Here is a 20,228-nt window from a genome sequence, read left to right as displayed (position 1 = left end):
GATGGCTGAAGGAGGCGGAGGGAGACAGACGGCAAGGGCAGCACCCGGGTCCAAACCAGTGACTGGTAGACTGGGGGACACTCCGAGCTCCTGCGTGGTGGGGTGAGTGTCAGGGTTCCAAGGAGTGGCCAGAGCCCTGAGCCTTGAGCTGTTTGGAGATGGGGGTCCAGATGTTACTAGCTGTGGGTGGTGATCAAAGCTGTTGGAATTGCTGACATTTCCTAGGAAGAGCGGAGTACAGTGGGGAAGGAAGGGGTTCCGGCCACCATTTAGTGAAAAGCCTCAAACGCTAGGCAAGAAATCTAGGGACGAAGTAGAGCACGGAAGAAGCGCAGGCCAAGAGGCAACTATCATCAGGTGGTCCTGCAAACAGGGTTGTTGTGAGGCTGAGCGAGCAGTACAAAAACTGTCTTTATATTGCTTGGCACAGTAACTGCCCGTTACACCTTAATCCCATTTCCCTGTGCGTAGTGGGAGGGTCTAGACTTACCAAATTGCAGAGCTTTGGGTTTCAATTATCCTCCCGTCCTTTACTAGCGCGGGCAATTTGGGGAAATTACTCCTTTCAGAGTCCTATTTGTAAAATTTGACCAACTCCGGACGGTTTTGAGTAATACAGTTCATTATTCGGTATTTGAGTATTTCCGAATAAGAGAAACAGGGCCACCCCCACAGCCTAAGCGCCAATTAGGGCGCGGTCCGCCTCCATGAAATGCAAATTAAAGAGAACTTGTCAATTACCAAGCGCCAGCTCAGCCCCTTCCCGCCGCCGACTCGCCCAGCTCCACCCTCTTTCCTAGACCAATCAGTGCGCGGCTCGCACGAGCTACGTCCCCTGTGAGAGGTTCAGAACCCTCGGCGTCCTGCGGGGAGTGAGTTGCCTGGGTCACCATTGAGGGGCGGGGCTGAAAGGCCGGCCGAGCTTCCAGAGAGAAAGGCGGGTTCTGATTGGCTGCTTCCTCGCTTCACCCTCGGCCAGGTGTCTCCCGCCACCCCAGTGCCTCCCAGTCCTACACCTGGGTGCCTATCTCCTCTCCGCACGCCCGAACCTGACGCAAATGGTCTCCTGGGAAGGACAATCAGAAAACCGTGAAGAAATTGCTGGAGGCTACTGCGAAAAAGCGGGAAAACCCTTTTCTAATAAGTTTTGTTTTTGTTTTGTGCCGGGCGCTGCACTGTTCTCAGGCTGAATCTGGTTTAGTCCTCACAACAGGTGAGGAAAAGGAGCCTCAGAGGTTAAGCCCTTCCCACTACCACATCACAGCTAGGTCTGCAGTATGGTTCTGAATGGCAGGTGCATCTCACACCAGAGCCCCGATCGTCCACTACGTCGGGACAGAAGTCGGGAGGTGACAAGAGAGTGGAGGCGGCGAAATTCACAGAAAATGAGAGCTGAAAGAGAGAGGCAGAAACCCAAAGGAAGAAAGAGAAGGAGGACACGAAGGAATCAGGCAGACTAGTGGAAGGAAGCGTTTTAGAGGCAGAAAGACGAGAGAGGAGGTAGAGATCCCCAGAGGGCCGAAGCCAGGAGGGTGAAGAGAGAGAACTACAGAGACTCAGAACGAAGGGGAACAGATTCCCAGAGAGCGACAGAGACCCAGAGAAAAGGACCGAGACCCGGCCTCGGAGTAGAGAAGACGGTGGGGAAGGGCCGAACAGAGATCTAGGGAATGAGAGAATATGCGTGGGGAGAAAGATGATTTTTTTTTAAGAGAGAGAAGGGACAGAGGGGCAAGATGACGGGGTAGCCACGCATCCCCCCCCCCCCCCGCGCGCGCGCGCGCACACACACACACACGAGGCGCGGGAACCAGGCGCCGCGGCGAGCGCAGGGCAGGGTCTTTATTGGGGCGGGGCGGGCAGGGCGCTCAGCGCGCGTCCAGCACCAGCAGCTTGTGCATGTACGAGTTCAGCCAGTGGCGGCGCTCCAGGGCGGCCAGCAGCCGCGCGCGCTCCCGGAAGGCCGCGTCGTCCGCCAGCGCCAGGCTCCGCCGCGACAGGGGGGTGGCCGGCCCTGCCCAGGCCAGGCCGGGGGCGCGGAGGCTGCGGGAAGACCCAAGACGCCGTCAGCGTGCGCCTAGGCCCCTGGCCCGCCGCGCCTGTGCTCCCCGCGGTTTAACTCGAAGCCCTGTCACTGCCCCGTCTCGGCGTGGCTCGGTCTCCGTCCCTCTGTCTCTGTCTCTGTCTCTCTCTGTCTCTCTGTCTCTCTGTCTCTCTGTCTCTCTGTCTCTCTCTCTCTCTCTCTCTCTCTCTCTCTGTGGGTCTCTGTCTCTCTGTTCACCAGGTTCGGGGCTCCCAGAGCTCGGAGACAGAGTCTGATGCACTCGTCCACCACCAGCAAGAACCCAATAAACTTTGCTCAAGGAGCGAACCCGTTTCTGCTTCGACTCCTTTCGAGTCCGTCTACGCCCCCGTCTCTCCCCATCCTAGTCTCTGTCCTCCTTTCTCAATCTCTGTTCCCCTTCCTCCCTCTTTGGGTCTCTTCTGATCCCCACCCTCCCCGGAAGTCCCGGGAGTGGCGCGTACCTGAAGACCCCCGCGGGGGGCAGGGCGACTCCCGAGGCCGTGCGGGCGCCCCAGGGCGCAAGCAGCAAGAACATCAGCAGCAGCCGCGCTCGGGGGCCCCCGGGCGCCTGGCGGGCCTCCATCACCTGCGGAGAGACGGAATAGTTTTGTGAGGCCGGCAGCCCGGCCTGAACCCGGACCCCACCATCCACCCCCCGCCAGCACCCTTTTGCAGGGCCCCCTACCGCGCAGTGGGCTTGGGCCGCGAGGCTGGCAGCTCCCTTATATCGCCTGCACAGCCCCCGCAGCGGGCAGTGACGCAGACCAGGGGGCCGGGGGCACCGGGTCAGCACCCCCCAGGCTCATTAGGAGCCGCCAGCGGTAATGAGGAGCCGGGGGTGGGGGCCCTGCCCCTTCCTTGGCAGCTACCAACTAATTGGGACCAGGAGCCGGGACCTGAAAAGAAGCGGGAGGGGGAGTGACAGACAGACAGAGAAGTGGACAAGGGGGTGTGTCCGAGGGATAAAAATAGAGACCAGCGGAGGGACCATCAGGACAGAAGCCAGGGACACAGAAAGAGACGAGGAAAGCAACAGAGGGGGGCACTGCTGGGAGAGGTGGAGACACAAAGAGATGAAGTAACCGTGAGAGGGCAGGACAAAGCGTGACCGAGGAAAAGAGAGAGGAAGAAAAAAGGGAAAGGAAGGAAGAGAGGAGAGGAAAAGGGGCAAAGAGAGCCACTGGAGATGGAGGGAGAGGGACGAGGCTCTGAGATGGAAGGACAGCCAGCCTGGACAAGGACGCCCAGAGATAAATCCGTGCAGAAAGGTAGAGTGCAAGACGCCGGTGGGGGAAGGCAAGAGAAAGTGAAGGGTCCGTGGTGAGGAGCGTAAGCAGAGAAAGTGACAGGCAAAATCAGGGAAATCTTAGGAAGCCTGCAAGGAGGGGAAAGAGACAAGGATCCGAGCTACCGTGTGGATGAGCCTGTCTTCCTAGGGAGAGTTTGAGGGTGTTGCAAAGATAAGGCCCAGTCCCCCCACACTGGCTCTTAAGAGGGTACCCTAGGCAGTGGGGAGGTAGGTAATGGTTGGGAAACCTTAAAGGGCAGTAGCAGTCTGGAACTCTGACGAGCAAGACAGGCAGATCTGGACTCCTAGTTCCCCAGAGAGGAGGGGAAGAAGACCAGGTCACCTGGGTCTAGGAAGGCAGGGAACCGGGACTCCTGGGTCCTCAGGGAGGAGGGATCTGAGAACCTGGATTCCTGGATCCGAGGGAAGGGACCTTGGGGTCCAGTCTCCTGGGTCTAAAAGTAGGATGCAGAAACCTAGATTCGGGTTTGGGTGTAGGAGAGAGCAGAGGAAACAGACCCCTGGCATCAAAGGGAAGATAGCTTGGTTGGGCCAATCCAGTCCCTGACTTCATTCCCCACTCCAGAGACAGTGTCCTTTATCTCTGTCCCTTTAAGAGCTCAAACTTGTAGCTAGGCTCCCAGGATCCCCAGGGAGGGCGTCAGGTGCGTCACCTGTGCCGCTGGGACCCTACCTCCTGCCGCCACGCCCAGAGCCGTTCTGCAGCATTCACTGATCTCTGCATCCAGCTCTGCTCACCTGTTGTTATCTTGGACCTCACTGAGCAGGTAAGAGACCCCATAATCCCCAAGTGACCCTGTCCCATCTAGGTGTCTGCTGCCCCCACTTCCACCTGACTGCAGACCTAGGCATCTCTGCCCCAGACCAGACCCTGTGGCCCTGGGATCTCAGCTCCATCCTCAACAGTGAGACCTGAGTCCTGCCCCACACCGCGCTCTCCTCCCTCAGGCCAAGGAACCCAGACCTCTATATCCCTCACTGTAAAGGACCCAAGAGTCAAGAGGCCACAGTCCTCTAGAGTCCAAGCCTCCCGTTTCCCTTTGCCCTGAAATCCAGCATCCCAAGTTTTGCTCCCTCAAAATTCTAGGCATCTGAATCTTCAGGCCTCTCCTCTCTAAAGAACCAGGAAGTTTAGACCCTCAATGCCCTTCACCCACTGGGAAGTGGGAGTCTGACCCGACCCCCACCCCCAGCAGTTTTCCTGCCCAAGAAGAGAAACCTCAGATCCAGGCATTCAGACCCCAACCGCTCCTCCTTCAGACCCAGGAGTCTTGGCCATCAGCCCCCAGCATTATTTCCAAGACTCCTTTGGTGTAAACAACTGTTGAGTCAAGGTTTCCCTGGGACCCCCAGAGAGGAAGGGATCCTGTGTGCCCTCAGAGGTCGACAACCTCTAAAGTCGAAGTTGAGGAGGTCTGGCGACGTGGAGATGTGTCATTCTTTCCCAATTTTTCTGACACCGCCTTGGGGAAACAAATATGGAAATTAACTACGACTCCCAAGAAGCCCCTGGCCTCAGTCTCCATTAGCTACTGCGGCTAACGCCCCGCAGCCTTCAGGGAATTGCAGTTGGGTTCTCCTCCTTTCCCTGGAGTTAAGCTGGGCGGGGACATGGTCCACTTGGGGACAAGTGGGCGTGGCCTCCGGGCGAGGCGGGGCCTCCGGGGACGGGCGCGCCCTCGACGATTCTGGCCCTAACCCCTTCCTTCCTGCTCCCCCGCAGCAATAGGCGTCTCCCAGAGCTATGAAATCCTTCTGCCCGATCCTCTTCCTCCTCGTCTTCCTCTTCGCCCGGCTGAGTTCCCAGGCCGCTCCTTCAGCCTCACCGCCCGCCGGCCCGGACCTCCCTGGGACAGGCCACCCCTCTGAAACCTCCCCTCATGCTTCTGAAAATTCCACTCGTGACCAGCCTAACCCACAGTCCCCAGGGACTGCTTATCCTGAACCCTCCAAGATCCCTCATGCAGTTTCCCCTGAACCTGCCTCTCTTGACTTCACGGAAAGCCCCAACGCTGACCTGCGAGAAACCCCACACCCAGAGTCTCCTGAGACCCCCAAACCTAAGTCACTCAACACCTCGATATCAGAATCCCTGGAGATCCCAAAGATTAACCTTTCCAAAACACATCCAGAACCTTCTGAGACCCCCAAACCTGACCCCACTGAAATTCCACACTCAGAATCTCCCGAAACCCTTAAACCTAATCCCTCCAAAACTTCACTCCCAGAATGTCCTGAGACCCCAAACCCTGACCTTATCCAAACTCCACACCAAGAATCCCTAGAGATTCCCAAACTTAACGCCACTGAAATCTCACACACAGGAGCCCCTGAGATCGCAGCCCCTGACCCCACCAAGACCCTTCACCCCAAGTCTCCAGAAACCTATGATTCTGTCACCACTGAAACCCCAAACTCTGAATTCCTCCCGACCCTCCATCCTGACCCTACCGAAACCTCCCACGCGGAGTCCCATGTAACCCTCCAGCTCAGCCCCACTGAAATCCCCCAAACAGGATTCCCCACAAACCTGTACCAAGACGCAACAGAGATTCCCATGACCTCTGATCCTGAAATCTCCATTAGTCTTCACCCAGAAACGCCTGCACCCTTCAAGGATGAAGCGACTGCTCTAGCTGAGCTGCCCCTGAATCACATATCAGAAACCCTTGTAGCCACCCAACCCGACTCCCTTAAATTGGCCACCTCAGATTCTCCTGGGACCGTTGAGCTGAAGGCCCCCCAGAACTCTAGCCCTAAAGGTCCCGACGCCCTTCCCCTCTCAGCCCGGATTGCGGGTCCCCCTGCTCCTCCAGGGCCCTCCAATCAGCCGGCCCCTGCCACTCAGCGGGTCCCCCAGCGGCGCAGCAGAGGTGAGAGAGTCAACACTATCATCGTGGTGGAACGAGTGAAGGAGACCGGTGAGGGGCGCGGGCCCGGACTTCTGGGTCTGAAGGGGAAGCGGGCTAGGGGCCGGGACTCCCGGGTCCGAGGGAGGAGGCAGCTGGTGTCTGAACACCCGGATCCGAGGGAGGAGGGGCCAGGAATTTAGACTGCTCATTCCCTGGGTCTCCTTCGTTCAGGCGTGACCCTGGTGGGGCGCCCCCGGGGCCCGGCGGGCGGGGCCTTGTGCCTATTCTTCGCGGGCACCGGGCTGCTGATCGGCATTTTCCTGCTGCTGTGGTGTCTGTACCGCCGGGCGGCTCGACACCGGCCCTTCGCACACCACCGGCTTCCGAACGACGGAGATGAACCTGGTGAGCGACCCTTACAGCCGTCCGGCTCCTTGAATGCCGGAACGTTTCCTTAACCTGGTTTCTCCTGGCACTGTAGAAGCGCCTGGCCAGACGGTACAGGTTCCCCCATCCAAGGTCAGTAGATGCTCTGACCCCTCCATCATCAGGTCGTTCCCCAATTCTCTAAAATTTCATACTCACACGCCCAGGGCCGCCCCAGCCAAGCTGGGAATTGCAGCAGGCTGGGAGCCCGGGTCGCGGGTGCGCACCCCGAGCTCCGTATTCCGAGCCCCTTCCACCTCGGGCCACGCCCCCCACTGAGCCGTCGCCACGCCCCCTCGTCTACCTCTGTCCCACACCCTCCGATTTGAAAACTCAGTTCCAGGGGACAGTGGGAATCCTCTTTGCCGCCTCCTACTGGCCAACGGCGCAGCAGAGCTAACAGGCCCCCTTGTCAGCGTGGGGTTGACCTCGTCCCTTTGCCCCCACAGTTATGCATTTGGACGCCCCGAAGGACCCCTATGACCTCTACTTTTATGCGCCGGACGCCTGGGTCCCTTCGCACATCGCCACCAAGCAGCCGCCGCCCAGCCCCCCGCTGCCGCCCAAGCTACCCCCGCCTCCCCGCGGGGGCCGCCCCCAGCGCCTCGAGCCGCTCTCCCCCGCCACGCTCCCCAACAACTTCGTGTGAGCCCCGCTCGAGTCTCGCCCGACCCGCGCCATCCCCAGGCTGAGGAAGGACGCAGAGGCGCTGTCCCGACGTGCTTTGCTACATAGTGGTCCTCTCGGAGAGGGGCCAGCGCACAGAGATGCTTCCGCTGTGACGGGAGAGCACCGCCCGAGGCCCAATAAATCAGGTGTTCCACCGCTAGACACCTCCTCTGGCCTGAGTCTTGGGTGAGGAGAGGGTTGAGGGCCTAGGATAGCGCGTTTGAGAAAGGAGAGGGCTGGGGGCTGAGACCCCTGGGTCTGAGGGAGGACGGGGCTGGAGGCCGGGACCCCTGTGACTCCCACCGCCAATGACGACCGAGCGTGTACACCAAAGCATTTTATTGGGAGTGGGGCAGGGCAGGATGTACCTCACAGAGACTAAGACACAAAGACACAACTCTGCTCGGGAAAAACACCCCTTTCCCCCAGCCCCAAACCCTTTTCTGGGATTCTGTGACCTCCTATATATGTTCCCCCTAATTCTAAGTCGAAAGAGGGGCATCTGAGAAGGGAAGGATCCCAGATTTTAGTCATTTAGCCCCTGAGGGACACAACAAATGGCCACTGAGAAAATGAGGGCAGTTTGAAACTACCCAAGAGAATAAAGTGCGAGGAACTTTGTTGCGGGGGGGTGGGGGGGCAACTTGAAACCACCATGGGCAAGTTCAAAGGTGGTGGCTTCAAACCATTGAGTTGTTGGACTTAGCAGCCACTGCTTAGACCTGAAAACTGTGTCAGAAAAAGTGCATCGGAGTGGAGAGGCATATTGTTAAAACTGCCATTTTGGTTGTTTCCCTGGATACGGTGCTAACTAAGCCAGAGAGATCTTGGGGGAATTTGGTGCTTCAGAAGAATCTGCTGGCGAGGTTAAGGGTGGGGGGGAGCTTGAAACCGCCATTTTCCCTCAGAAACGCTGGTGAGAATCAATCCCTAGAATAGTGGGGATGGATGATTGGTTAAACCAACCTGGAAAATGCAGAATAGAGTTGGGAGAGATTTTAAACATCTAAAGGAAGACCTTGAGTTTTTTCTGAAAGGAGAGGGGGGCTGAGTATTCTCCGGGATTAACCCCAGAGTCCCTGTAGTTAAAGAAAAGGGGGGAGGTGCCTCAAAACCACAAGCAAGAATAAGAGATTGAACTGTCCATTCAAATGAAGCCCTGAACGGAGAGATTTGAAACCACTGAGGCAGAACAAGTGAAGGAAAGAGTTAGGGGAATTTGGGTATCCTTGAAACTGCCACTCTGCAGCCTCACTACCCCTGAGAGGCAACTGGGAAGGAAAGAGGACTTGACAGCACTGGGAACAAGGGTGAGTGCTTCTTAGGCCTGCGGCAGGACAGAGAGGTCTGGGGTCCCTTGACACTGGCATTCAGGCCAGAGATGTGTGGAATGGAGGTCCTGGAAACTGCCATTCAGTGGGAGGCACACGGTTAGTAGTTCCGGACAGGGGGTGGGGGTCTTGGGGGCTGAACTGTGCTGTGCGTGGCCCCATAGGAGGGAGGCGGAGCAGGCGGTGCCCCAGGGGGCTCAGCCTCATCCTCCATTTCGCTTTCGTCACTGCCAGCCAGCTGGTCATGGCCAACGAAGCCACACTTCTCTTCGCTCATCTCCTCAGGCTCCGCCCACGGCTGCTTCTCCCCAGAAGCGAAGACCCCGTAGAAGATGACACCCCCGTAGTGCACCAGGGAGGCAATTAGGAACACGTACTGCCACTCCTCCCGAGTCTATTGAGGGGACAACAGGGAGATGAGGTCAGAGGACAGAGAAACAAGAGGTGGAGAGGGAACCTGACGCGTAGCGGGTAGAAAGGGAGACAGAGTTCCAGGAAAGGCTGAAAGAGACCCAGACAGGGTGACCCACTTCAGGAGGGAACCACACGCAAATCTGGAGAGCAAGCGGGTCAGGGTCAGCACACAGACCTTGTGCTTGGTCATGGCGCCCACAATGATGGGGCACACCATGCCCGACAACGTGCCCACGCCGTTGGAGATACCCATGAGGATGCTGGCATAGCGCGGGGCGATGTCCAGGTGGTTCACGTTGAACCCTGGAGAGGCAAGCCAGGAGGTGCCACACCCAAATCTCACCGAGGGACTCCTGAGCCGCTCCTGCCCCGCCCCAATCTGCACCTCCCCGGCCTCTTTCCAGTCCACCTTTTGCGAGGCTGAGAGGCCCCCTTCCTGAGCCAGGAAGTTGCCTACAGAGCTGTCCAGATCCAAGCTGCGGATCCGCGGTTCTCACCGGAGATGGCGAAGCCGCTGAAGCCCACAGCGAGGACCAGGAAGGAGATGGCCACGCCCTTGGAGTGCGAGTAGCCGACCACCAGCAGCAGCGTGGCTTCCATGCCGAAGCCTAGAGGGGGAGGGCCGCCTCACCTGAGCGCCGGCCGCCCCTTGCCGCCTCTCCCGACCTGTTCCCGCCCCGGCCCGCCTCTATCCGCCTCAATCTGTCCACCTCCACGCTTGTCCCCGGCTTTGGCCCCCATTCCGCCAGCGCCTGCTCTTACCTGATGCAGCCCGTTACCTCCAGCAACGCCTGGTCTGGACCCCGCGCCACAGGCCCCGACGCCCCAACAGGGATCTCCACGGACCCACCCCCGCTAGGCCACGCCCCAAAGACGCACGGTCCAAGCCCCACCCCTGCACCTTCACACCTTTCCTCTCTGTCCCCACCCACTAGGCACCACACCGCCCAGGCCTTGTCTCTCCAGGTACCCCGTTCATCACCTAATCCCCCTTTTTCATCACCTAGTCCTGGTCCCACTCCGGCCAGTGCCGAGTAGGCCCCGCCCTTCCAGACCCAACTTGGTCAGCCCCACCTGGATAGTCACACCCACCTTGACCTTTCACCACCTGCCCCCTAAGACTGCAGCCTGAGGTTCTGTTCCACCAGACCCTCAGCCTTTTTGGACACGCCCTCTGACCCCTCCCCGTCCCCTCACGGTCCCGCCCCGCAGCGCTCTGCCCTGCCGGTCGAGGCCTAGGTCCAGGCCCCGCCCCACTCACCCCCGCAATTCATCAACTTGCGCACGTTGGTGGTGGACATGATGCGGCGGCTCCTCAGGAAGTCCGCGATCTGGCCGCCGATGGGCACGATGATGGTCATGACCAGGTGGGGCAACGCTGACACCAGGCCCACCTGTGCCAGCAGTACAGGGAGGGGCTCAGGTTCGTGCACCACTAACTCCTCCCTGTCCCTCGGTTCGACCCCTTGGGATCCAGGCCCAGCTCCTTCTCTCCCCTTCCCCGCCGCTCTTTTTGCCCTCCCCTCCTGAGCCCAACCTTGCTGATCTCGAAGCCAAATACTTCTTCGAAGTAGGCGGGCTGGGAGATAAGGAGCAGATAGAACGTCCAACTGCGGCAGAAGTTGGCCACGATGATGGCGTAGACCGGCATGGACGTGAAGAAGCGCCGCCAGGGTGTGTTAAACTTCTGTGGGGAGCGAGAGGTGGGGCAGCTAAGACTGAGCCCAGGGCTGGGAACCCACCGTGTCCCTTCGGGGACCCCACTATAGTCCGGCAGAAACCCGGGTTCCCCCAGCACACTAAACCTTCCAGGGACGCAGAAGAACTGGCCTGACCATGTCCCTGTGGGACTTTGCCATCCTAGCCTGACAGTGGCACCTCAGGAATGCAAGGGTCCGGTCCCCACGATGACCCTCAGGGACCCACAAATGTGGGCCCAGGAGTCTCTTTGCATCCAGTTATGCCCCCTAACTCTGGCTTCACCCACCCCATATTCTAATCCCGCCTCTGCTGGTTTGATCATGCCCATCAGTGGTTCTGTCCACTTCTTGACCTGGCTCTGCCCTCTGCACCTGCTAATCCCGTCCTCCCTGGGCTTTAAACCCGCCTCCCAGGTTCTAGCCCCGCCCACCTAACTTCGGCAGGCTTTCTCCCCTGAGAGTCTATGGAACCCACCACAGTCTACACGCTGTACCTGTTCGAAGCCCCCTTTTCTCCTGCCTCCCTGCCTGGATATCTCTCCTCGCCCCACCGCGCCCCCGCCCCGAAAGCTTGGGCCCGGACCGTGACCGGGTTCATGAGTTTGGCGCTCTCGCCGATGGCGTCCTCGATGTACTTGCGCTCCTCCTCCGAAATGCTGGGGTGCAGCGCCGGGGACTCATAGGAGACAAGCAGCCAAAACAGGTACCAGAAGATCCCGAAGCTTCCTGGGGGAGTCAGGAGGGGGATGGAAGCGAGGTGACGGCCAGGCTCGCTCCGCCCCAGGGCCACCCGGACCCAGCCGTCCAGGCCCCTCACCGTAGACGTAGAAAACAGAGCTCCATCCTGAGTACTGCACCAGGACCCCGGCGAGAGGCATCGCGACCACCGCCCCAGCGTAGGAACCTAAGGGAGGAAGATGTGGGATGAAGAGAACAACCACCCTCAAATCCAGGATTGTGGCCCCCCAGCCCCGCCCTGTGGGACACATTAGTTCAGGTCACAGCTCTTCCTCCCTCAGATTCGTCTGTCCGGTCCCCAGCCGGCTCCTCTCAGAACTGAGAGTCCGGACTCCAGCCCGCTCCACCCTGGGACCAGCAGTCTGGATCCCGACCCCTTCCTCTCACCGCAAAAGGCTGTTGTCGCCAGGCGACTCCGCTCTAAGGGTGGGGCCCATTTGCTCCAGATTCCGTGGCAGGCGGGGTATGTGACCCCCTAAGGGAGGAGAAAACACAGTCAACGTGAAGAATAGGGGTCAGAACGGGGACGGAGCCATATGGGGCGGGGCTTTACCTCTACCAACCCCTGCAGGATCCTCACGAAGATGACGCAGCCGTAGTGGACGCGGGCAGCCGAGGGAATCAGCATGTTTAGAGTGGATGTAGCCACGATAGCAAAGCCGAAAACTCTGATGGAAAAAGTCCGTGGTCCGAGGAAGGGGTACCGCTATCCCACCAAGCCTAGGATTTCTGCCCTTTCCTCCCACAGCAGGCCAGGCCTCACGTCCCGCAGAACCCCGGGCCCCACCTCTGTTACTCCCACCTTTCATTAACCATAAGCTCCTCCTTTCTCTAAGAACCCGCCCACAAACCCAGGCTCCTCCCATTTCCTTGGAGTCAGCTCCCAAACGCAAGGCCACACCTTCTAACTCCACTGTAGTTCCTGCCCACCTTGAGACCCCACCGCTGTACCTGTTGGCTGCGAATTTTTGGCAGATAAATCCTCCAGGAATCTGCGTGACAATGTAGCCCCAGAAAAAGGAGCCGTGTATGAGGCCAACAGTCTCCGGATCCCAGTTGAACTGAGCTTTCTGTGGACCAAAGGCACATCAAATCAGCCGCTCTGGGCCTGACTTAGTCCCTCAGCCAATCAGCAACTCTGCTCGCCAAGCCGCTAGGGCCTCACTACCTTCGCAATGGGCCTAGAAGCCAAACTCTGCTGCTTCCCTGCCTCAGGGCCCCTTCTTGGAATGTCTAGGGATCCATATATGGGGGTCTAACCAATTTACAAACTGTTCTTGGAGTGATCCGGATGGTCTAGTCAGGAGCAAGAGGAGGGAGGGCCTGATTGGAAGGGATCAAGGGGCGTAGTTAAGTCACAGCTCAAGTCAGGAACTTTTTCTGAGCAAGGGCCTGATGTACGCTGAAATTAAAATAGGGAGAAAGTCTGCGATGAGGCAGGGCTTTCGGTAGAGGCCAGAGCCAACGAAATGGGATTTAGCAGCGGGGGAGCTTCAGAAAAGACCAGATCAAAATTTAGGGTGGGGCCTGCGACGGCCTGGGGTTAACAGGTGACACCGGGACAGGAGTGGGATACTGGTGGAGCTAAGCTGCTAGAAGACCTAAAATGGAGCAGGAACAACACATAGGGACCCTAATGCTGTATTTTAAAAGCAAGGACCTGAAATAAATAGGGGCAGGAAGGAATTCATTTAGATCGGGGCGGGGCCTAGGAAGGGGCGCACCGTGAGCCTAGAGGAGAACTGAGAGGGGCACGCAAATGGGCGGACCTACTCTGGCCGTAGTTCCTAAGGGGGCGTGGCCTCTGGTGCGTGACGTCACTGGGGCGTGGGCAGGGCCAGCTAGGGCTGGCTGTGCCAGGGTCCCCTCCCAGAACTACCTGCACCACCACGTGGCCCCCGCGGTGGGTCGTGCTGTTGTTGACCATGGAGACGATGGCCACGCCCAGGTTGCAGCGGATGCCAAAGCTGATACAGAAGCCCAGCCCGCTCATGATGGCGATAATATAGCGGCGAGGAAGGCCGAAGCAGGTGCAGTCCACGACCGGCGGGTTCCGGGTCTGCGTGGTCACCGGGCGCCCGTCAGCACTCAGCTCTAGTGTCTCTGCACCTTCCTGACGCTTCTCTAGAAGGCTGGGGGGCAGCGAGAGTCAAAGACTCGGACGTCCAAGCCCCCAGCACCCTCCTCCCCATGACACAGGAGTCCGTGACCCAGGATTCTAAGCCCGCGCTCTCTCCTTTCCCCAAAATCCAGGATCCGGACCCTCGGACCAGGAAGTCATGCCTGCAGCCCCTTCCTCACTCAGACTCAGGCACGAAAGCCTTCAGTTCCCTTCTCCCCCACCCCATCATCTCTCGACTCAGGTGTTTTAGACCCCAGACTACCCTTTGCGATCCAAGAGCCTGTGCCCCCAGCCCCCAACACAAGGCCCAGAATCTCTCTCCAGCCCCCCTCCCAGATGAGTTTATTTGAGAAAGCAAAAGGCGCTAAGGAGATGCTTCAGCAAAGGTGTCAAAAGAACAGATGCTTCTCAGCCACGTCTGTTATATTATATACCGACCCCCCACCTCCCCTGTCCCCAGTGGCATGCCCTCCCCTGCTTCCAGGCCCCAGGTGTGGGACCAACATCCAGCTGACTCCATTCAGCCACCAGAAGCCCACGCCCTGGCTGCGGGTCTGGGGAGATGTCAGGGTCCCTGGAACCCAGCAGCCCAGCTGGACATCCCTGGGGAAACCTGAGTTCAGGCTGTCAGCCTAGAGGGGGGAGGGGGGTTAGCCAGGCGGTGGTGATGGCGGGTGGTGTCCTGGCAAGGGACAGATGGCCCTGGTAGGGGGATTGGCTCAGTCCCCAGCGTGGCTCTTGCCCCCTCCCGTTCTGGATCCAGGATTGAGTTTATGTTGACGGAGAGGGTACTTGGAGAGCCACCTCAAATCCAGAGAGAGGCTGAGGGGAGAGCACAGGAGGTGTACTGAGGCAGGTGTGGAGAGGCCCAGAAGGAAGGCAACAGAGCTGGGGGAACAGAAGCTGACAGAAAGAGAGTCAGAGACGCAGGAAGAAGAGAGACCCAGAGAGGGAGGGAGAGAAGACAGGGGCAGAGAGGCAGAGAGGGAGAGGGACAGAGGCCCAGAGACGGAGAGGGTGGGAACAGAAACCTGGGAGGGAGGACACAGATGCAGAGACCCAGAGCGCTGAGAACGATGGAGAGACTAGGAGACTGAGGAGACACAGGCTGGGACGTGATTTGGGAGATGCGGCCCCTCTCTGGGGCGGGTAGGCAGCCAGGGGATCGGGCTGGATCCCAGGAAGGGGCTAGAACAGATGGAGGCGAGGGAGACCGGGACGGGGGAGGAAAGAACAGCCAGACGGTCTGGGGGGAGGAGGGTGGAAGAGAAGAGAGAACACAGCCACCCTCCCCATCCTAGAACTTAAGGAGGTTGTGGCGGGGCGGGGGTGGGGGCTGCGGTTAAGAAACAGGGGTGGCTGGAGAAAGACTGGGGGACTGGACAGAACCCAGGGGGACGAGGACTAAGACCCTGAGAGAGGGGACTAGAGGTCCTAGAATGAACAGTGCAGGGTGGTAAGGACCCCTGCCTCCCATCAGAACATGTCAGCCAGTAAGATTAGACTTTGACTGAGGTTTGTTACATTTGCTATCAGATGTTATCTGACCCTGAAACTCAACACATAACTGCAGCCCCTGAAATGTGATATTCATTGTTAATACTATGACATGTCAGATCTCTGACGGAAGCTTTCTAACCGAGGGGGGTCTCAGTATTTCACATCTATACAATGGGGGCAAGAGTAGAATGTGAGGTTGCAAAGAGGGCGTTTCAAGGTAATCTAATCATCTCAGCCTAAGAGAACCAGGGATGCAGAGATGCAGGTGAGCCCAGTGCTTTGCAGAGGACAGGAACAGAAAGGGGAGAGCCAAGATGGAGTGCCCCCTCCCCTCCTTGGACGCCTGGAGCTCAGATCTGAGGATGTGGTGATGCGGAAAATAGTGCTCTGGAGGCAGCTGACGAAAATGAAGAAGGTATAATATCAATCTCCTCTCCCTGGGTCTCTGCTTCTGCTTCGCTCAGGTTCCCTGTCCCCTCCTCCACTCCTCCAAGTCTGTCCCTTTGGTTCTCTTTTACATTCCCAATGTCTAATGAAGGAAACAGGCTCAGAAATCAGAAGTGGCATGTCCAGGGTCACACACCAGAGTAGCAATGGGGCCTGATGGTTTCTCAGCCCCCGTGACTGCCCCACACGGGGCCTGGCCCTCAGAAAGGAGGCAGCTGAGCTCCTGTTTCTCCTGCTTTCCCCTCTGCACATGTATGTTGTCCCAGATCGCGCCGAGTTGTCGTCTGTTTCCTGGTGTGAGGGAGTTCTCCACCCACACCAGCATCACTCTCCTCCAGGAAACCCTGCAGCCTCCATCCCTGGCTGGGGAGGGACTGACCCAGGTTTCCATGATGGTACTTGTACTCATCCATTGATTCCTCCCCCTTCTCCAACTGAGCCTCAGTTTCCCCAGCTTTGTCTAGGGGATTAAATAGAATCAGGGTGTTGTGTCCAGTACAGGGCATCTTCCAACCATCAAAGTGAACCCCAGGATTCAGATGCAAATGTTCCTCTCAAATCAAGCTCCTTGAGAACTGTCCTGGTGGGGACCCTGCACTCTGGGGTCTCTGAGCCCCAGGAGGCAGCTCAGAGGTGAGGATGAGGCAGAGACAGACTGGTACAAACCCAGACACAACGAAAAATGAGAAGCAGGGACTGAGGGAGGGGGACTGAGGAACGCATCCCTCTGCCACCACCTCCTCCCAGCTCCCCACCCCCATCAGCACGTCTCTCTCCCTCTCCTGACTTCGCACTGATGTATTTTGAGAAACTCGTGAAAGGAGGCGAGAAAAAGGGTGGGGAGGGGCTGGAAGATTGGGAAAAAAAGGGGTGAGGTTATCTCAGCTCCCCTACCCCCTCCCCAGCACTGCACCATCCTCTGGTCCCCTCCCTTCTGTCCAGCCTTATTCCCATCTCGCAGAGTCCTAGAGGGTGGGGTAGTGATCTGCAGCAAGCAGAACTAGTGTTAGACTTAAGGAAGGACTGGCATGGCCTAGTGAGATGAACTAAGGGTCAACTAAAGATGGGATCAGGGCTGTGGGCCGAGGGGATGGGTCTGAGGGAATGTCAGCAGGGGCATGGTGCTGATGAGGCCATCTCCTCCCTGCACTGTGGCCAGATATTTTTAGGTTTCTCCGCAGCTGAGTAATTTCTCTGACTTGGAGCCAGGGTTGGAGTTGGGGGTGAGAGATGGGGGGAGGTGTCCAGACTGCCTGGGGACACCCAGGTCACTGGGGTCATTTCCCTGGCTGGGAGGAAGTCCCTCTTAGCTCTAGTCCATATATTTTGGGAATTCTGCCCTAACCCCAGAGCCTAATGTTTGGCCTGCAAATCTCTCCTCCCCACTCCTCACCAGGACCCAGGATACCCTACTTCTTACTCCCAGCTTAACTCTCCTCAAGAACAAGGACCAGTGGGCCCCAATCCGCTTTAGCTTCAGATTAAACCCTCTGAGAAACGGAAACAGAGAGACACTGAAAGATGGCGAGACCCAGGGTCGGGAGATAAAAGCCCAGCAGGAGAGGACAGGGACTCAGAGAGGGATTGGCAGACATCTAGTGAGAGCAGTGGTCACAGAATCAGAGTCAGGGGGACAGAGAGACTCAGAGATAAAGGGGAACAGAGAACCAGAGAGAGGGGGACAGAGATTCAGAGAAAGGAGGCAGAGGAAAGGTGGGTGAACAGAGATGAAGAAGTAGGGGAGGGAGGTCAGAGCCCCAAAGAGAGCGGGATATACAATCCCAAAGAAAACGGTAGAGCCTGGGGTGGGGTGGGCCGCAAAAAAAATGAAGGAGGTGATGGGAGAGACTAGACCACGGAAAGCGGCGCCGTCGGAAAACGAGGGAGAAAGCTGGACAGATGGGTGGACCTCCCTCCCATCCTTAGGTATCGCTTGTCCATCTGTCCGTCTGCACCCAGGTTGGAATTAACATCCTCCTCGGACCCCCGCGCTTTTTCCCGCCCAGCACCCCCCACCACGCTCACCGGTGCAGCCTCCCGAGGGCGCGACCCGCTAGCTTCCGAAACTCCTCCTGGCGGAACTCCATGGTGGCTGCCCCGACCGCCAGTCGGCCCGCCGATCCCCCCGCCCGCGGGCCCGGGCGGCCGTGTCCGGGTTCCCGGGGTCCGCCCCGGCCCGGCCGGCCCCGCAGCTCCGCTCGGGGGGGAAGTAAGCTGCGAGTGCGGGCTGCCCGGGGGCTGTCACTGGACTCAGCGTCGGGGGCGGGGCCCCGCCCATACCTGCTAGGCCCCGCCCCTGGCTCCAGTCCCGCCCCCTCACCGCCCTCCGTCCCGCTCTGTCCCCCGCCCTGCCATTCCAAGACCACGCCTCTGCATTCTGAACTCCCGTCTGAATTCAGACGCCCCCGATGCCGTCCCTTCCCGATTACTCCGCGACCAGTACTATCTCCCTAAGCTCCTTCTGTCCTAGACTTTGTCTCCTCCCAAATTCTCCTGCCCAGTTGAGATTCGAGTCCATTTCAGTTCCCCCTAATTTTGAGGGGTAATTTTCGTCTCCTACGGCTCCATCTTCCTATGAGTTTCCTTCCTTTCATTCTCCGAATTTCTGTGCCCTCCAGTTCCACACCCCGCCCCCGAGTCCCATCCCCACCCCGCCTCATCCCTGTTCCAGTTGTCTCGTTCAGATTTTCTAATACAGGTAATTCCTTCCCCCCAGACTCCCTACCCCTATTTCGTCCCCCCATTGTCCTCCTCTGGTTTCTTCCCTTTGACTTCCGCCCACCTCTATCTTACCCCTTTGGAACCCCATCCCCCTCAGGTACTATTTCCTCTCTAGGCGCATCTCCCTACCGGTCCCTTCAACCCTGACTTCCTTCCCCTCTAAGTTCCATACCCGACAGCCACACTCCCCACCGGTGGCCAGCTGCGACCCACAGAACTCCCTCTCCAGCCTGGGATCTATCCCGTCCTTTGAGTTCTGTCCCCACCCCTTGAGCTGCATCTCCTCCCCTTTGGACATTTTCCGCCCCTGAGTTGTCTCCGCCTCCTGATTTCTGCCCCCTCCCCTGGGACCTGTCCCTTCCCCTGGGTTCTGTCCTTCCCCCTAGGATCGATCCCTGCCCTGATTTTTTGCCCCCCTTGCCTCGAATCTGTCCGAGTTCTGTCCCCACCAACTGAGTTCTCGCCCCTAGTTGTAGTCCCCTCCCTCTGCGGTCTGTTCCGCCCTCTAGGTTCTTACTCCAGCCCCGCCCCTTTGGGGTTGACAGGGGACTCTCTCCCTCCAGCAGGTGGGTCCTGTCCGGCTCCTTCTGCCAGACCAACCCTCTCCTCGACGCTGAGTCCATCTCCAGATCCAGGCCCCAGGAGGATGCTCCTTTCCTCACTGCCTCCCTGCGTCGGGCCGTAAATGCATTTGGGATTAAATTTTCATGATGTGGCATAGGCCAGCAAGGGGGTGGGAGGGAGAAGCTGGCGCGGCGGGCGGGCGCCACGTGGCCGACGGGGTGGCCAGGCAACCACTGGCCCCCGCGGTCTCTCGCCTCTAAGCCTTGTCTCGCGGGTCTCTGGGTCTCAGTTTTGCCTCTGTTTAAGAACCCCCTGGGTCCCTGAGGAAGAGGTGGCTGGGGCTGAGCTTCTGGGTTTGAGGGAGGAGTAGCCCGCGATGCTGTCCAGCAGCGCCACCCTGTGGTGGCAGAATCCCTCGCCGCGTGCGGAGGCGGTGGCCGCGGCGCGGGGCCAGGTGTGAAGGTGGAACAGATGGTGAAGAGGAGAGAGTGGGAAGAGGGCCCCCGCCGCTGCCAAATCCCAGGCCTTTGCCTGAACCATCACCATGGAGACGGAGCAAGGAGGAAAGGACCCAGCCCCACGCGTTATCTGTAACTGGGAAAGAGTTCTTCGGCCTCCCGGGGAGGGTCCCCGTCCGAACTGCAAGCCCCAGCAGCCGCTGGATCTCACCATTTGCTCCGAGAGGGCCGTGTACTCCGAGGGCTGCTGGGAGTTGTAGTTCTCTGAGACAACGCGCTGGACTGCTTTCCGCCCCCTGGTGGACATGGCGCCCGCGGCCGCTCCCTCAGACCCTATCGAGGGCGTCTGCCTACCCTCTCACCTTGTCTTCATCTACTCCCACCTCCCCACCCAAATCGCTCCGTTCCGGCCCCACAGGCCTCCTCGCTGTTCTCCAACATTTACCATTAAGGCTCCTACATTTACTTATCCTCCTAGAATTCACTATGGAATGAGTTCAATGGTTCAACAAGTAATAATTTATTGACCTCCTACTAGGTGTCACATCATAGGGGACACAGCTATACTGAAAGTAACACTGGACATTGGTGACCACCGGAGGAGGACTCAGCCAGGGAAGATCAGAGAGAGCTTGAAGCTTGAAAAGCTTTCCAGGGAAAGTTCACTAAAAGGGATGACTTTGAGGGCAGAGTCTGGAGTATCCGCAGCAGAGGAAACAGAACTTGCAGGCAGGATGGGAAACAGTTTGGTGTGACTGTGATGGGAAGTACAATTCCAGGATAGGGCAGCTTGTGCGGATGACGGTGTGGATCAAGTCACCAAAGGGCTCAGGAAAAGTCCCCTGTGAGGTCAGGACCACTTTAGATTTCCTGGGTCTCAACAGAGAAGAGGACAGAAAGTAGAGGGAACAG

At 58.5% G+C, this 20,228-nt stretch overlaps 3 protein-coding genes across 3 annotated transcripts; 1 reads left to right on the top strand and 2 right to left on the bottom strand.

Annotated features, from left to right (window-relative positions):
• Positions 1–1,827: 1,827 nt before the first annotated feature.
• Positions 1,828–2,648, bottom strand: PTH2 (parathyroid hormone 2). Its single transcript, XM_073226837.1, has 2 exons — positions 2,527–2,648; positions 1,828–2,043 (listed from the first exon to the last, which is right to left on the bottom strand). The coding sequence occupies exons 1-2, from the start codon at positions 2,646–2,648 to the stop codon at positions 1,869–1,871; spliced, it is 297 nt and encodes a 98-aa protein (XP_073082938.1). The 3' UTR covers positions 1,828–1,868.
• Positions 2,649–5,108: 2,460 nt separating this feature from the next.
• On the top strand, positions 5,109–7,453 carry GFY (golgi associated olfactory signaling regulator). Its single transcript, XM_017665542.3, has 3 exons — positions 5,109–6,295; positions 6,458–6,631; positions 7,102–7,453. The coding sequence occupies exons 1-3, from the start codon at positions 5,119–5,121 to the stop codon at positions 7,299–7,301; spliced, it is 1,551 nt and encodes a 516-aa protein (XP_017521031.3). The 5' UTR covers positions 5,109–5,118; the 3' UTR covers positions 7,302–7,453.
• A 192-nt stretch (positions 7,454–7,645) lies between these two features.
• SLC17A7 (solute carrier family 17 member 7) lies at positions 7,646–17,834 on the bottom strand. Its single transcript, XM_017665540.3, has 12 exons — positions 17,599–17,834; positions 13,384–13,636; positions 12,456–12,574; positions 12,058–12,172; positions 11,892–11,979; positions 11,584–11,670; positions 11,350–11,492; positions 10,604–10,753; positions 10,328–10,460; positions 9,564–9,674; positions 9,242–9,369; positions 7,646–9,046 (listed from the first exon to the last, which is right to left on the bottom strand). Exons 1-12 carry the CDS (start codon positions 17,658–17,660, stop codon positions 8,753–8,755), a joined length of 1,683 nt encoding a protein of 560 aa, XP_017521029.1. The 5' UTR covers positions 17,661–17,834; the 3' UTR covers positions 7,646–8,752.
• Between the last annotated feature and the right edge of the window lie 2,394 nt (positions 17,835–20,228).

The sequence above is a fragment of the Manis javanica genome, chromosome 17, assembly GCF_040802235.1.
Source record: "Manis javanica isolate MJ-LG chromosome 17, MJ_LKY, whole genome shotgun sequence".
Taxonomy (NCBI): domain Eukaryota; kingdom Metazoa; phylum Chordata; class Mammalia; order Pholidota; family Manidae; genus Manis; species Manis javanica.
This window is presented reverse-complemented; position numbering and strand designations above follow the sequence as displayed.